General features: G+C 39.5%; 1 protein-coding gene across 4 annotated transcripts in view; it reads right to left on the bottom strand.

The window, feature by feature from the left end:
• The window catches only part of LOC140161236 (leucine-rich repeat serine/threonine-protein kinase 1-like), a 25,114-nt gene extending 7,414 nt beyond the window's left edge, over window positions 1-17,700 (bottom strand). For 3 of the 4 annotated variants that reach the window (XM_072184691.1, XM_072184692.1, XM_072184693.1), the window contains exons 1-11: window positions 17,320-17,700; window positions 15,511-15,755; window positions 9,866-9,938; window positions 8,693-8,851; window positions 8,082-8,212; window positions 6,019-6,248; window positions 4,948-5,078; window positions 4,458-4,624; window positions 3,626-3,942; window positions 3,025-3,168; window positions 676-907 (exon numbers count right to left, since the gene is read on the bottom strand). In XM_072184691.1, the coding sequence (XP_072040792.1) occupies window positions 676-907; window positions 3,025-3,168; window positions 3,626-3,942; window positions 4,458-4,624; window positions 4,948-5,078; window positions 6,019-6,248; window positions 8,082-8,212; window positions 8,693-8,851; window positions 9,866-9,938; window positions 15,511-15,755; window positions 17,320-17,335 (1,845 nt within the window). In that variant the 5' untranslated portion in view covers window positions 17,336-17,700. The remainder of the gene's footprint in view (window positions 1-675; window positions 908-3,024; window positions 3,169-3,625; window positions 3,943-4,457; window positions 4,625-4,947; window positions 5,079-6,018; window positions 6,249-8,081; window positions 8,213-8,692; window positions 8,852-9,865; window positions 9,939-15,510; window positions 15,756-17,319) is intronic. The other variant, XM_072184694.1, reaches the window with a different exon arrangement.

The raw sequence follows: 17,700 nt of genomic DNA, 5'->3' as shown, positions 1-17,700 counted from the left end.
ATGTTTGATGAATGTTATTAAAACCCGCCATTTAAACCATTTCTCTATAAAAAGATGTGTGTCTGCTGGTATACGGATCGTATGATCAAACAAACTGATAGCTGTAAAAATGAAACGAGTAGAATCTTCATCAAAACCACCCTACTACCAGGAGCAGCAGCACCATTACATCGCCATCCGTAAAAAAACCGTACCAACTTGTACACTAACACCACCAACGCCAACAGTATCACCAACATGACCACCACATCAACTTGAACACCACAACAGCATCACCACTATACCAAGATGAGTTCTTTAGACAACACCAACGCAAATGCCACCACAAAACCAACATCGCCAACATGAACATCCACACCAGACCGCCAACATTAACAGCTACACCAGCACCGCCAACACCAACATCAACATCCACACAAACGCAGCCAACACTGCACCGACATCAACATCCACACTAGCACTGACAACACCGGCATCAATATCCACACCAGCATCGCCGATATCATCAACATCAACAGTGCCACCATCATCAACACTGCCATATTACCGAAGGTCCGACTGAAATGGCTTTCAATTCTCGGCATTTTTCATATCGTAGGTACACCACCATCAACATCCACATTAGCACTGCCCACGACCACACCAACATCAACAATGCCATCATAAATGTATTACCGAAGGTCCGACCATGATTATCTTCATTTCTCGGCATACTTCGTATTGTAAGAACCTCTTCCGAAGTGTTTGTTTGACTAAATGTGTCTTATCTTCCACATTGCGCTCGGTCGGTTGACAAAACAGCTTTGCAAGTTCCGAAGGATGTTTGATTTGAATAGAACCAAATTTCAAGTTGACCAAATCTCGAAGGGCAGCCATCTGGTCTGGTAGACATGTTATACATGGGTTCCTACGAGAAATGATAAATTATCAAATGCCTAATTGATGATGTGACATGTGACGTTATACAACATACTAAGCCTGATCTTTTAAACCTAATGTTATCAAATATATAAAAAAATACTATTGAACAGTGAAGTGTTCATTTATACATCAAGCATAACAATAGTTCCTTACCTTTTCTAAATAAAGTTATTTATCATTTATCATTTATGCAACAAACTCCTTTCTAGAGTTAATGATCATTCATGAGAAAAATAACAAAAGCCAATATGCACTACAAGTAAGTACTTAATTATTGGGAAATATTTTAAAACTTTTGGGATTAATCCTCTTTAGAGGTGGGTAAGAGGCAAACTAAAGTACATGGAGAGGGGAAGATACGCGACCTACCACCCCCACAGGCCAACGAGTGCGCGTGTAGATTTATTTTGGAAGGCTCGTGTTTGTTTTAAGATTTGAGGCGTTTTTCCAAATTTGATATTTCAAGACAGCGACATGTCAAAGTCAAATCTTTCGGCACATACTTGTTATTGTTGATACAGCTCATTTCGTCTCTTTTACTCTTTCATAACATTGCCATACGTTTTGCTGATTGATATACTAATACAGAAATTGTGTAACTGCATTATTTTTCATTATCATTATTAATAATAATATACTTATTTATGCATTTATCGATTGATTGATTACTTGAATACTTGAATTATTGGTCGATTGTTACTCTAGTTTAGACTGCTGCCCTCAGTCATCAACCGTCTGGATTGACGACTGAGAAAACTACGTGGAAAAAAGTGACGAATTTTGCAACAGGATTCCGGTGGCATAGAGCATGCGCAGTTGTATCCAAATTGACCTTTTGACCGAGCTTGTTGTTTTAAGAACTTCAGAGCGCGATCTTGTCACAAACGGCGCGGTACACGGGTGCCGCTAGTCAGTCGCGCTATAGCGCACAACCAAAGTCGCATTTAATATTTTCAGAAGTCCGTCACGATATGGTCTGTAAGTTAATCAGTCGTCACTACAAAACATAACCAGTGGCGGCGCCAGGGGGCATGAGGGGCCAATGCCCCCAGTCTGAACTCTTACCCCTCCCCCCACCCCGTGTCCCCCCAGTAAAATCCCAAAATTGATTTTAATTGTTGATTTTGCCCCCCCCCTGAAATTCACTTTGTCCCTCAATGCCCCCCCCCGAAAAATTCCTGGCGCCTCCACTGAGCATAACACAGTACATGCGGAGAGTAGACGGCTGATTGAAACTCTAGTTATCGTGGTTATGGGACTTCTATTTTTTTTCGCAAATCACTTCATTTTTCCCAATAGAAGTATACTCACATGTTGAGTCATGTTCCTGCACACCTCCACTGATTTTCCCGTAAAAAGTTTGTAAGTAATATGGAATCTGTGGCCAAAAAACGAAAATTTCACTTTGACCCCCCTCCACTGGGATTTTTACGGAAAATCAGTGGAGGTGTGCAGGAACATGACTCAACATGTGAGTATACTTCTATTGGGAAAAATGAAGTGATTTGCGAAAAAACAGGAAAAACCCAACTTTTAATGTGATTGGTCAGAAGCCAATAGCGACTGCTTGGTTACCATGGCAACGGTTTTATTACCTTCATAACATGGCCAACATATCCCTACATAAGCACAAACTCACTTGAGATTGTATCATGAAAGGTTTTGGAGATATTTGCAAAAATGTTGGAATTCATGATTTCCCTAAACCTTGCCTTTCGAACCACCCTACAAGCAAGTGTGTGTCCACACGGGACTTGTAAGCCAACTCACAAGTAAGCGTGACATTCACTGGTAACTTATGGCATGATTATACACAATGCGAGTTACATGCAAGTCTTGTTCACGCTACATGTAAGATATCTTACATGTAAAATCGTCAAAAGTAACTTGCATGTAGCTACATGTGGGTGCGTTTAGACGGGCACTACTTGCAAGTTTACATTCGAAAGCACTTACAAGTGACTTTACAATCGATCGTCTGAACAAGCCTACTGCTAAGTTTATTTGGCGGGGGATCTTACAGACACCGTCTAACTGTAATTCTAACCACGGTCCGCCCTCTTTACAGACCTTAAGAGCATATATTTTACAAGATCAACTTACCCTTGAATGTCAAGGTACTGAAGATGTCGCATTTGACAAACAGAGTCGGGAACATCGTGCAGGTCATTGTAGCTTAAATTCAGTGCCTTCAATTTTTTATCAAAATAGTCTGGAAATGACAGCTCTACAGGCTCGATGTACTCCCTAAGAAATAAAAAATATTATAGACTTTTATTGTTCATACGTACTTACGTCACAGATATCATGTTGTCTAATATCTGGTTTGTACAAAAATATAGTCTTAAAAATTGGTGACATGGATGTGCGGCCACATCGACGCGATACCCTTCTTCTCTCTGAATCAATTCCTTTGTTTAGTTTGCAATGTTAACTTTTAACTAATGATTAAGTATGGTTTATTCTACAATTTGACAACCGAGCAAAACTAGGTCTAAAACAATTTTATCTTTTTTCCCTACCATTCTGATTCCAAAATTCCCATTTCGCTCAATAAACAGTCATAATATATATAAATGACTGTTTAATGAGCGCAAAAATCAATACTTCAGACATTGCTGTGTCAAATTAGATCCCTTTAAGACCCATTCTAAATCAATTCCGAAAGACTCTCCCTTCGATAGTGGCCGCCAAACACCCTTACCAATACTGTGTGAAAGATGGGGAACCAAATCCATAATACCGTGTGATTTTCCTCATCTTGGCCTTCCTTACGACAAGATGATTGGCTGAAAGATCCAACTTTGCCAAAGAAAACGTTTTCCACGTGTCCTTGTCAGGTAGCCGTCGAATCCCCGTGTTGCTTAGGTCCAGATTTTCCAGCATTGTCAGCTGACAAATTGTGTGCGGGATTCTTCTGAGGTTATTGCTACTCAAGTTGAGAATTCTCAAAGATTGACGCCAGTAAACATGAACATCTGGTATCTCGGATATCGCATTATGCGATAGGTCCAGAATTTCCTGTGCATAAAAAACAATATGTAAAAATCAGAAATATTCCCGATAATTTCAATAAACATGATAGCTGTACAGAAAGGGAGGGACTACTTATTGTGCCGGGTAGCAGACAATTGCATTTGCCAGCACCTGCAACTTTTTGTAAAGAAGCAGTGTTTTAACGTGCTGCTTCTGGTGCTGGAGTTCTCATTGGGTGATCCCAGGCCCGTACGCAGGATATGTTTTTGGGGTGGGGTGCGGATTGTGGACCTTTCCCGGGGCGATTTTATGAAAAGTGTATCTTCCTCTAGAAATTTGGACCTCTTTTTGACTTTTGACCAATAAAGCATAATAACCTAATTATTGGGATTTTTTGGGGACTTCTTAATTTTTCCCATACATTGCACCCTTCGCACCACAACACCCCCCCCCCGCGTATGATGTTGATGGTGAAGATGGTGATGATGATGATGACGATGATGTTGTTGCATATGTTGTTGTTGTTGTTGTTGTTGTTGTTGTTGTTGAGAAACACAAACCATTGGACAATGCCACGGCTTCGTCATTTCTTCTAGATGGTTATTGGACACTTCAAGACGCTTCAATCTGCTTGCCACCGATAACCTTTCAGGTAAACATGTCAGCTCATTAAATGATAGGTTGAGTTCCTGTAGACTTGTACACTTCCACTCCGGTTGCACATCACCTAACCAAAATTATTTTTTTAAAAAGAAAACAAATATTTGATAATAATGGAAGTTTTATATTGTTTCACTCTTTAGTCTGAACTTTGGTAGGCGTTGGCATAATATTACAGTTTATATTCACAACATTTAAGAGAGCCAATGGCTAATAATTCGGGACTTTGAGGTGGCTATATTTCCTGAGAAATGGTGTGCCCCTAAGGTTATCATTTGGGTCCCTGGTGGCCTTAACGAGCTGCATACATGGATTAATTAAAAGTATGACCTAATTAAAAGTAAGACACAGGAATTTTATCTCTAAATTTGTTTCACATCCAAATCATACCTTCCTGCTCAATGAGTCCAATAAATGTGATCTTATTCCTTGCCAAGGACAGCATTTGCAGTTGTGGCATCATAAAAACGTCGTTGGATATATATGTTAGTTTGTTGCTGGTCACTTTCAGATATATGAGACTGCAAAAGAATAAGCCAGACAAAATTAATTAGTATCACCCACATATTTTGAGTCAGGATCAAGTTGCCCCTCGATCTTTAAGTAACTTACACCACTGGATTATACGTACGTAACTCTACACAATGAAGTACGTTGGGTACTACTGCATTATTCTACCACTGACTTTCGTGGCCATTACAAAGCTTGTGGCTGAACCGAATTCTATGCGCGGCCACTGCACTGTCAAATACTTGGTATTTCAAATTTTGTACCTCCCGGAATCTCAGCCGTTGTCAACTGATTATTGATTACTCTGTTTGAGGTAAGGCTGCACTTGAATATCTGTAGAGCTATCAGCGACTACAAATGCAATTTATTGACCCAATTAGAGTGCTTAGAGACATAAGCGATGATGATGGAGATAATTTGATTACGAATCGGTTTCTTGTCCCCGGAGAGCACAACCCATATACCTCTCACCTCGGCTCCCTCACCTATATAAACAGTACCTCCTCTTCTCCTATTTCCTCTCCTCCTCTCCTCAGTGTCTCCTTCTCCTCTCAACTCGCCTCTCCCCCTACACTTTCATATACCCTACACACTACTCCACTCCACTCTCCCTCCCCCTTCGAATCCCCTCTCTCCCCTCTGTTTCTCTTTCTCTCTCCCCTAACCTCTCATCCCATACACACAATCTCTCTCCAGCTCTCTCCCCCATTTTTCATTTCTTTCGAGCAATAAATAACTTAAGAATAGAAGTCAACTAGCCTATATCGGAAGTCATACAGCTTCAATCCAAATCCAAAAGAAACCACGTGACCAAAACCAATTCCAAAACACATAACTTGAACATGGCAGTGTTTAGTCATGTATTTTCGTGACTGCGTCCTTTTACATTGGATACTAGTGGCCTAGTGGCCACTACCATTATAGGGCTTTCCCCAGAAAATAGATGCTTACCCAGATTGATCCGGTTCGGTTTGTCCTACATCCGGTAATTCAGTAATCAAGTTGTCAGATAAATCTAAATATTCCAGCCACGGAATCCCCCAAAGTAGCATTTCAGGAATGGTTTTGAAAGCGTTTTGTGAAAGATCAATGTGTACTAAGTGAGTATTGTATCTCGGTCGTTGCAACCAGGTTTCGTCAAACAATGGTAGATTCTTGCTGTTCCAATGCGCACAAAGCCGCTGGAAAGTGATTTTTTTACGTGTTACAAAGGAAAACCATATTCAAAGAAGGCAGTCTGGCATTTTCAACAAGACTGGTTTTTAATAATGTCACGACGTTGAGGGTTGAAATCTTAATTACTCTGTGATCAATTTCTAGAAACATCAGTATCCACACCGTAAATTATTCTTTTTCATTTACAGGAAGACTCACCGATTGAATTACGCGAAGGCTATGACGTCACCGATTATTCTTTTTCCATTGACAGGAAGACTCACCGATTGAATTACGCGAAGGCTATGACGTCACCGCCGGTCATATCAAATCATATCATGGAAATAGAGATCATATCAATTCATGCTTTATGAGATATATGAGTACACACTCGCTTATAACAATCGCATATTACCGACATTTTGTGCATATTTCCCGCTATTATTTGTTTACATTGGGCTACTACAGTTGATATCCATACACCCCCTATGAAGAACATGACCTGAATAATCTTCCACACAGGGGGATTGGATTTTAATTTGGTTTACCTTAATGGGTGGCTCTATACACTTCCTGTGTGGGAGATTAAGGTCATGTCTTCCATAGAGGGTATGGATATATATGGATTTCAACTGGAAAGCCCATTTGTGCAACCTGGTGTCGGCATCATTCGATCTTAGCAGCAAAATAAAGTATCTATAGAACTGAATGTCGCTGACTTATTGTTGACCATTCCGGTAAAAGTATGCCTACTCTACAGCCTGTCTCAAAACAAATTGTGCGAGTGAAAAGCGCTCTCTATGGTAATTAGAAAATACTGTTCTGACATGATGCTTACATCAACGTCAAGGGAGCAGTCCCAGCTTTCAAATAGCGTTTGTTTCATTCATTTTGATTTCGGCAATCAAGAGATCTGCTTCACTAAACACAAAAGTATGAAAACCCTTTTGTGCCACTTTAGAAAATTAAATAGAATGTTATATCCAAATACCTGTACAGCACAGTTAATAAAAGAACATTCATTTGTAGGATTAGAAATTATTTATGTAACAATTGCTCAGTAAAATTTCAAACGTGTACGACATGCAATATTTCGTTGACATGATTTTAATTTTACAACAGAGTGTGCAATATTTGTTTGTCTTTTAACATGTCTTTAGTGACTAAGAGAACAGTATTTACCATGATAAAATTATTGACATGTACATGTATTTAATTTTACAGCAGCATGTGAAATATTTATTTATCTTTTAATCTGTTTCAAATGGAAAAAGAGAATCATTGTATCTGTATCATGATAAAACAGTAAAAACAGTAAAAACAATTTTGTATTGTTGTGTAATCGATGCATTCATTTGATTTCACGAAGGAACTCTTGATAAACTTGATGCTATCATTGATTTACATGTACACTGTACAGCCCTCTTCCATAGTAAAAGTGGCACAATTGTGATTTCAACCTTCAATTAAATATATCTCGGGATTAAATTGAACAGAATAAACGGGATTTGAAAGCTAAGGCTGCGCCCTTAACGTTAATGTAAGCATCATGTCACAACAATATTTTCTAATTGCCAAAGAGGGCGCTTTTACTTGCACAATATTTTTTTTTGAGACAGGCTGTACATTAGTAGTAACAAATCAATGCTCAGCGACTGAGTGTAATCTGACTGCTCAGTGCCAGAAGTGGGTATGTGCAATAGCTGCCATGTGTAGCTCCCATATGAGCTCATATTATGTAGATGAGTACAATCTACTGTGTGTAAATTGCCAAGTGTTCACAGGGCAACTTTTGCACTTACCCACTTCTGGCACTGAGCAGTCGTTTTCATGTTTATAGTTTGGATTCTCTCAATTACCTCTTCGTCTACTTCCTCCTCGTCGCTATCTACCCAAGCCTCAAGTATGTGTTGCACAGTTTCGCCCATAACCTGAATTACTGCGTCTGAAAGCTGTTGAATACAATGCTTTGGAACACGCAAAGCATATCCTTAAAGACAATAACACGATAAAAAATAAATTGAATAATTTTATATGGTTACATTACATAAAACATATGGTTTATGAGGTTGGGTGAGGATGAGCGTGTCATATTATATAAATGAAAGTGAAAATTACTGGATTAGAAAGTCAACATTGTTATCGATGTGTTGGGTTTGTACGTGAGTACGTGTGGATGAATGCGTGTTTGTGATGCATGCGTGTTGATCGAATCAGCAGGGTATATATTCAAACATAATTCGAGGGTTCAGAACCAGGAAGCCGTAACTCACTATGACCAGCTTGCACAAAATGAGCATAAATGTCTTTTGTTCTCTATTGAATATTGTCATGATAAGTTGACTGTTTCTTCTATAGTGCCATGGCGACTTTATGCTCATTTTGTGGGAGCAGGTGATAGTGAATTGAGGCTTTCTGGCTCTCAACCCTCGAATATTACGTAATAAATAGACGAAAATGGAATACAAACCAGGTAGTGGGCTATTGTTTCTTACGAAATTAGACCATGGTTCTTTGTAAAGATATAGATTGTTGAGATGGCCTAGCCAGAACTTGATGAGCTCTCTGTGATGTCCTTCGCAAGCTTTCCTCAAACATCCAATCACCGTATCACGAGATTCCAGAGCACCTAGGAATGAATCACAATACTTGAATGGGCTATTCCAATCCGACCCATACACTCCCTATGGTAGACAATGATCTTAATCTCTTGGATTTAAGGAAAAATTAAGGTAGCCACTGGGCTTAATTTACTTCCTTCAGCCAGAGTAACATACATTCCAAGTATGGTTTTGTAAGAAAAAGCGGTATTTTTTTCCCTGAGATGGACCTATACTATAAACTACTCATTTATATAATCCACCATTGTTCGTGTTACTGAGTCGTTTAATAAAACAAAATTCCGAAATATTTAGTTTTCTATAATTTGACACCTTTTATTTGTGAAAATTGAGCATGGAACGACGGATATATCGGGCCAGCAAATCTGTTGTCATCCAAATCAGACGCGACACGTCATGGCTGATGCACGCTGAGTGATGCATGAACTACTCCTGGTTGCAGTAAAATACAGCACCGAATTTAAAAAATATCATTTTGTTTTGTCAAATGAAAGACAGCTACTAAATCCCAATCCTTTAGTTAGTTCTAACCGGGAATAAAATTTTAAAAACAATTTGCAATTTGCCTGAAACTGGTCCAAAAACAAGCAATTTTGCATGTTGTCAAAATTGTGAGTATAGCCGAAACATTTTAATTTTGGTAATTGGTTATGAAAAGGATTAGACAATGTGTTTTCCAAAATTTACAATGCATAACTTGAAATTGGTATTTGGGCTTCAATGTCAAAGGATATAAAAAGGCCATTAAGAACGCATTTTTTCAAAAAATTGACCAAATATCGAAATTACACTTTCATCGCCAGTTAGCACTGACTAAAGGATTAGGATGTAGCTTAATTTGGCAAAAACTGGATAATATTTTTAATCCAAAATATTTAGTGCTGTATTTCTTGGAATAGGGAACACAGACCGCATCTTCCGTAATAAAATGCATATTTCAATTTCTGTTAATTCAATCATCAGTTCATAATGAAATATAATTTCTTTTGATTTCACATCAATCTTAATATACAGACCCTTACCTTCATTCCATGAAATTAACTTGTCCACAATCTCAGCGTGACCATGCACTGTAGCAATTTCCAAAGAGGATCCCTGTTTTAATAAGATTAAAGAACAAAGTTAGTGCGAACAATCGAAAAACGCATTGCTCATCTTCATCGTCGTCCTACAATTCAGATCTGACCCTCTGTGGGGGTGGGGGGGGTAGTACCATTGTGACTTAAGTCATTGTAGAGTGCATTCAGAAAATGGGTAGTAATATCCTTTACAAAGGGAAGTCGCTTATTTCCAATACCCCGATGGAGGTTTGGCCCTAATCCTAACAACCCTAACCTAACACTAGCCCAAACTTTCACATACCTTTCCGGTTTTAGAAATCAGTGCTTACCTTAGCCCATTTCTCTATCGGGCATGGAGCTATCAGGGAAGAAGAACGCTCACGTACATGCTTTTTTTTGACAGCCTCTTATCATGGTGATGAAATCAAACATCACCGAAGAACAGATGGAAGAACTCTTTGAGGCAGGCACACACGGAGAGCTTGATAGGGTATGGGAACATCACTATTAAACACAATCGCTACCAAGAAATATACTACGACCAATACAGTGAAACGGAGAGATGGTGGACAGATCAACAGTACAGATGAGCTTTTATCAGAATGGAGAAACTACGTATCAGGCCTGCTTAATGCTGGAACAAGTTCATCCGCATCACCACCTGAACCAGCACAAACTGGTCTAACCAAATAACTCGGTAAAAAGAAACGGTAGCAGCCATCAGGGCCCTGAAAATTGGGAGGGCATAAGGAAGTGACAGCAGAAGACCTGAAGAATGGTGATAAATTCATTCAAGAAACCATTCATGAAATCTGCATACAGGTATTTGCCAAATATGACGCACCTAGACAATGCAATACCAACATCATTATCCAACTTCCAAAGAAATGAGACTTATCCTTAATGACGAACTACAGAGGTCTGATGGCCATCGCTACCAAGGTGTACAATAGAATTCTTGTTTTTTTCATGTCAAGACATATCAAGGCATTAACATCTGTTATCCTTACGATAAAGCTGACGGGTTGGCGCCTAGATAGCTATTAACCTCCTTTTTGAAGCTGGTCCGTTTCACAATTCCAGGAATGTGAGGCGGGAGTGCATTCCATGTGCGGGCTGTAGATGGAATGAAAGAGCGCTAATGACTAACATACAAGGTTAGATCTTGAAATTTGAATTGCAAGTTCGTGAGATTTTACCATGCTTACTGAGCGGCGAAGACGAGGGTCAGTCCGGAGCTGGTCAGGTAGTTGGCATAGTAACTCAGGGGCATTCCCATAGAACATTCGGTGGAACATAGTAGTGGCACCTACTGATCGATGATGCGAACAGCACGCCTCTGGACTGTATCTAGCTTTGACAGTGATGTAGGAGTTGCTCCATGCCAAGCTGTGCTAGCATACTCCATCTTAGATGTGACCATACTAAATTAGGGTGCAGCACGGCGGAGCAGACCAGTGCGCTGGGCCGCTGTCTTTGCCATCTTGGTTATAACAGGTTTCCAAGATAAATCTCTGCTGAGGGTGAGACCACGGAGGTCCACACTATCTGCCTCTGAGAGCTTTATACCAAAGAATTGGAGGCTAGGATGACTGCCGACAGAATCTCTGCGGTTGGAAACTGTGATGGATTGGCACTTAGTTGCTCCAAAAAGTACGTTCCATGTAGAGGCCCATTCTATCAAATAGAATCAGTTGTTGCCCAATCCTGAGACAAAACAAGGCTGGTTTTAGAAAGAGGCTGTACAGATCAAATTAACATGTTGAAAAGAATAATGGAAGGAGCCAGGAACCAGCAGTTACTCCTATTTGTAACATTTACCGATTTTCGAAAAATCTTCGACTTCATCCACAGCAACATGATGTTCGGTGTTTTGAGACATTATGGCATTCCAGAGAAGACTGTGAAGGCAATCAGAGTGCTAAACAACCACTCTTGAAGTTCATTGTTTGTTGACGGCCTTCTGACTGAGAATGTGATATTACCACAGGAATACTTCAGGGAAATGTACTGGCCCCAATTCTCTCTGTTATCGTCATTGACTTCCTGCTGAAAAAAGCTGAAGAATGACATTGGTTTTCACTCACCAAAGAAGATCTAGGAGGGAGCCTGCCAAAGTTTTGAATGATCATTTGACATTGCCCTGTTATCTGGCAGCAAGGTAGACGCCCAGCTGCAGGTACAATCTCACAGTCGGAAGAAGTGGGAAAAACAGAGGTTATTACACCTCATACAAAGATGGATGGTGAAGAAATTAGGGGATTTGAAGATTTACGACACCTTGGATCAATGATAGCCTCCAGCGAAAGCTATATTAGCAGAGCTCCTGCATTGGCTGCCTTCTGGAAACCTGTCTGAATCTGGATATGAAGCATTCCCACTGAACTCGAGATCAGTATCTTCCGAACAGCTTGCTTATCAATATTGTTGTATGGCTGTGACTATCAACTATGCCACCAAATGCTACAGAATAAAACTGGGATCCATTAATATGCTAGGGTATCCAATGTAACTCTGTACCAGATGACCAATCAGCAGCCATTTTCACACCTTGCTCAATAACGATAGATGAAGTGACTCGGGCACATCCTCCGGAAACCATCAGATGAACTAATCAATATCTATGCTTCTGTAAATTTTGTTCATTTTGAACAATTCCTAAGTAAAAACGAAGTTTTTGACTCACGTTTTAGTGACGTTTCACCACTACTCTAGTGGCTTCAACAGACTGGCAACTCATCACATCTGGCTGTTTCCTTTTATGGGTTGTATCCTTTTATCAGCCGTCTATTGTAGATGAACATATTGTAGCTTGTGAGAAAGCTTGTTGGAAGCTTACCAAACCGGAAGCGGCACAATTACGTGCTGAGATTGTTGGCACTTTAAAATCGGCAAAATTGCCCCCCTCTAACATCAATAAAGATGAGCGCATCGCAATTAAACAACTCCAAAAAGAGGAGTCTATCATGGTCCTGGGGGCCGACAAAGGCAGGGCCACGGTTGTCATGGACAAAACGGAATATCAGGAAAAAATGGATGCCCTCCTTAGCGACCCTAAGACTTAGTTAGTTTCATCATTTCAATTTTATTCATAATACACATAAAACAGATATATTGAAAAGAATACATTTAAGGCCAGACAGGAGGGTTGAGAAGGTACATGACCAGGCTCAAACATCCGCAGGCATATTAAACAACAGGACAATACAACACATAAATGCAGTTTATAAAGGAATACAACAATAATATTATATTATAAATTAGAAGTAATATTGCATAAAAAATGTTGACAGGGACCCGCCCCGAAACAATTGCACAAAACGATAAAATATGGTCTAAAAGACGGCATTATGATTTAAATCGACCAGTCATGGTCATATTTTGAATAAAAAATTGAGTAAGAACACAGGATTGCACGTTGACTGAGTGATTTTGAACATTTATCAAAGACCCGTTTCATTGGTTTTTGGCTTTTTGAAACTAAGGGGAAAATGGAACTCAGGTTACACTTGTTGGCGCTTGTGATGAGGCCTCTACTGCCTATTTCAATACAAAATAACTTTGCGTCATAACCCTGTTCTTGCAAATCAGCGATTAAACCGGCATATTTATTTTGTTTGTAGTCATGGGTTTTGTGGATGTTCTGCTCGAAAGGAATGGTGAGCTCAATAACGATGATGGATTTAGAGCTTTCGTTAACGAGAACCAGATCTGGTCTTTGCTGCGTGGGAAGAATATCAGGAGGGATTGTGGTACCAGCGATTTTAGTGGCACCATCTAAGTCACAGTAGAATTTCCAGGACTGGTCACTGATATCTTTGAGAGTATCCATGATTATGCGGAGAACAGAGTTATGACGCCAAGTATACCGACCTTGATCAAGCATGATTTTACAGTGATTAAGGACATGATGGAGGGTCTCGTGATGACCACATAAGTTACATTTGGTATTTAACTTTTTCCCCAGCGACTCAGATTATTTTAGTGGGAAGGGTGTCAAGGAAAGCATTCAACATAAATTTCATGATGCCTTTAGGAAGATTGTAAATAAAAGATTTCCAAAGATAATCAGATTTTTCTGAGAGTGCAATACGAAACATGTCGCCCTGGACCACAAGATTTTTTAAATGGTTAACCCAGCTCTCAGTGACCTCGTCCTTGATGGATTTTGTCAAGTCAGTCTTCAGCTTCTTGTATGGCACATTGCTGTCCGAATTATCAACATGATCAATAGCGTTTTGACAATAAGTTGTGATGGAAAAATTTTTAGCCCACTTTTTCTCCCTTTCAAGGCGGGAGTCAAGAGCAACATTGACCTTGGAGTCGGCTTTTGTTCTTGAAGACAAATGAGCTGAAACATGACATTCAAGGTAAAGTTGATACACTGACTTGATATCCATCAGGTGGGGAATATGAATAACCTCGGTGGCAGCGGGTCTGGCAAGACCACACCAGTTTTTAATGTACTTATGAACAACTGAATCGAGAGCAAGGAGATGTGTTTTAGTCAAGTCATGGACGGTGAGAATGAAGCGGCAAGAGTGAAGGAGGTAATTTTTATAGATCTTCACCTTGTATTCACCTCTGACAAGAAGGTTGTCAATACGATCGAGCCGGGTACGAAAATGGTCCAAGACATGATCAAACACATCACCCTGTTTCCCAGAAAATGATAAATGAGATCCAAGGAATTTATGAGGATCATCTTGAATTGTATTAACATCATTTTCTCCAAGATTAAAAGTAATTGGAGTGGGTTTGCCACTCACGATGGATAATGACTTGCATTTAATTGGTTTCAGCTTAAGGTTCATTGAAGTAGTCCACTCAGAGATTTCATTAAGAATACGTTGATGCGTTCTCTTGTTTGTGGTTATTAGGTTGAAGTCATATTAGACAGGGATCCAACGGCAAAACATAAAAGAGAGTTAGTTTCCATCTTGCAGAGACTTGAAAAAGAGGAAAAAATCAAGAAGACAGACAAGCAATTCTTGTATCCCACCTCTGAAAATGTTCCAAGAATTTATGGCAGTCCCAAAATTCACAAAGATGGAACCCCGTTGCGACCCATCGTAGATTTTACTGGCTCTATCGGTTATAATGTGGCCAAGTCCCTAGCCGATATTCTTCGTTTTTATTTAGGAATTGTTCAAAATGAACAAAATTTACAGTTGAATCCTACATTCCTAATGAACTTGTTCAAAAAAAAAAATATATATATCTATGCTTTATATGACCCGCAACATGGCAAAAGGAGGCAGGGAAGACAAATTAAGAGTACTAGCGGCGAGGGATATTACTCTTTCCTAAGCAGAGATCAGAAATGCAGCTCATGAAGGATCTTATTGGAATAAGCTTGTGATGATGATGAAGGATACAATAGCGATATTCCGCTAGTAGCATAGCTACGACAATGGGATCCAGGTAACCAAGACCAAAACTAAAACTAGGAACTTGAAAAGGCCCTGTTTATTTTGAAATAAACATTCCTTTCCCCCATCGCACGAAAGACTTACTGGCACCCCTGTACCCCTTGTTCCGCCCCTTCCTATACCCTAATTCACATCCAACACACCACATGCACACACAAATAGAATTCTTAATACCTTTTGTGCTATAACGGATGGATCAGCTCCCATAACTAGTAGCCATACCACCGCCTCTAAGTCGCCCCTTTCGCACGCTGCCGGAAGCAATTCTTTGGCTCTTTCAGGTCGTCTGTTGGCATTATCGGTTGAGAATAGTCCTTGTATTACTTCCGGTGCCAACAACTCTAGTTGTTGTACAAATCCTTCTGGAGAGAAGTTGTCAGGATCTTGGATGTACTGAAGTAGCTGGTCAGCTGCTGATTCTATGATATTTAAAACAATATCAAAACCACGATTTCTTGATATAGTGGCTGTAATGTGCAACTTTACAATAGTGGTCGCCACCCACAACCGCAATCCTAACCTCGCCCTAATTAACTCCTACCCCGAATGCTAACCATAATTATAATAACAATCATAACTAAAAACTAGTCTAGCCCTAGCCCTGAAACCTGTGTTATTCTTGGGTCTGCGCCTTCATATAATTGGAAGGTTTCGATTTCTTTGCTGCAGTGTGTCCATTGAGTCGACCCGGAAAATTGGCCTAACCCAAACCATAAAGTGTGTGCGAAGGAACGGCTACAAACTAGTCTGGAGGGTGGATGTACCTGACCAGCAGATGATGATTAAGTTGCAAGATGGTAAATTTAAAATATTACTGAATAATTCATACGTAATAAGCCGGTTAGTCTAGACGTGACAAAAAGTGAAATAAATTTACAAGGTTGAAGGTCGTGCCAAGTTTGTGGTTCATTAACCATGAAAGTGTTCACATCAAATACAGAAGTATACAATGTTCGAAATTAAAGACATGAAAACGGTAGTGGTAGCCTATGTAATAAGCTAAAATGGTTAAAAAAAAAAATATTGTTTCGACAAAATGTTTCGTTTGGATGAATTAGAAAGTGTACCTATATGACGTACAACAAGTTTTATCGATCAAATTATTCAGGTGGTGGCCGCATTGCATTCTCTAAATTCAGTACTTTTTCATCGTCAACCGTGTAATTGAATGGGATTATTTTGAAATTTTAAAACGCTTGAAATATCACAAACAAATAGGCCTATGTTGATAAATAATATAAATACAAACTAAAACCGTTGGGGTTTGATAATAAAACTAACCGATTATATTGGGCGGTTTCACAAGTTGCCGGCTCGATCATGTCATCCGCCGCCTGAAATTATTTGATATCATCAGGACATTCCTCGTACTCAGAATGTAATTTGGTGTGTCTGATGTCTCTCATGTCCCACAAATAATACTGTGTAAACGTTGTTATCCGATCCCTTAACTAACATTATATTAGGATATTATGCAGTAAGTTTTCAAAAAATGTTTTTGAATACATGTTATAAAAACATTTTATACTCTTATAACCAGACATTTAAGCGTTTTCTGGCAACCTTTTGCGAATAATGCTATGCGGTTGGTCAGTGGTTGAATGACATTTAGCAGAGATTAATGCACCAAAATTGCACAAATTGGGCGCATTTGATAATTTTCCCCTCCAAAATAAAAGAGTGCTTCTTATATTCCCCCTCTCACCAATATGTCATTGAAACCGTTCGTAACACTTTTGAAATCATGATTTTGATTTGAACTTTCATTAACTTTTGCAATCAGTTTCCGTTTCATGTCCAATTAAAGGGTCAAGTTCATGTAAATTCAGGGGGTCAGAATAGAATCAGCAGGTCAATATCACCTAGAAACAGTTTCTCCTGATATTCTCGAGCAAGGTCATGCGCCTGGTCATGGCGATTGCCACTAGACTAAATTATATTTGACTAAAACCGAAAACTTTCGAAACACGTATAACCACCTACCTATATTTTCCTCCATGCTTTACTATACAGCAATCAGCACTAGATTAATGATTGATAACTACAGTTCTTTGAATCCCGCCACCATTTTTCCTTCTGTGTCCATATCTCGAATGTGATACTTTCAGATAATTGTTTTGGATTTTGAACGTCAATAAGACTGAAGAACGATTAATAGGCCTAATATCACGAAATCACCCGACCGGCTATCATGAGATCGGCGACAGCTCCCCGCATCCGCACCACATCCGCACCGACCCCAGCTGTTCAAAGAACACAATGTCCTATACCAAGTGGGTTTGTTTTAGCACCCTATCAGCTAAAGCAGGAATACACATGTGAACGTAATGTAAATGAAATGTGGATAAATAATGTAAATATACA

Source organism: Amphiura filiformis, chromosome 9 (assembly GCF_039555335.1).
Source record: "Amphiura filiformis chromosome 9, Afil_fr2py, whole genome shotgun sequence".
Taxonomy (NCBI): domain Eukaryota; kingdom Metazoa; phylum Echinodermata; class Ophiuroidea; order Amphilepidida; family Amphiuridae; genus Amphiura; species Amphiura filiformis.
This window is presented reverse-complemented; position numbering and strand designations above follow the sequence as displayed.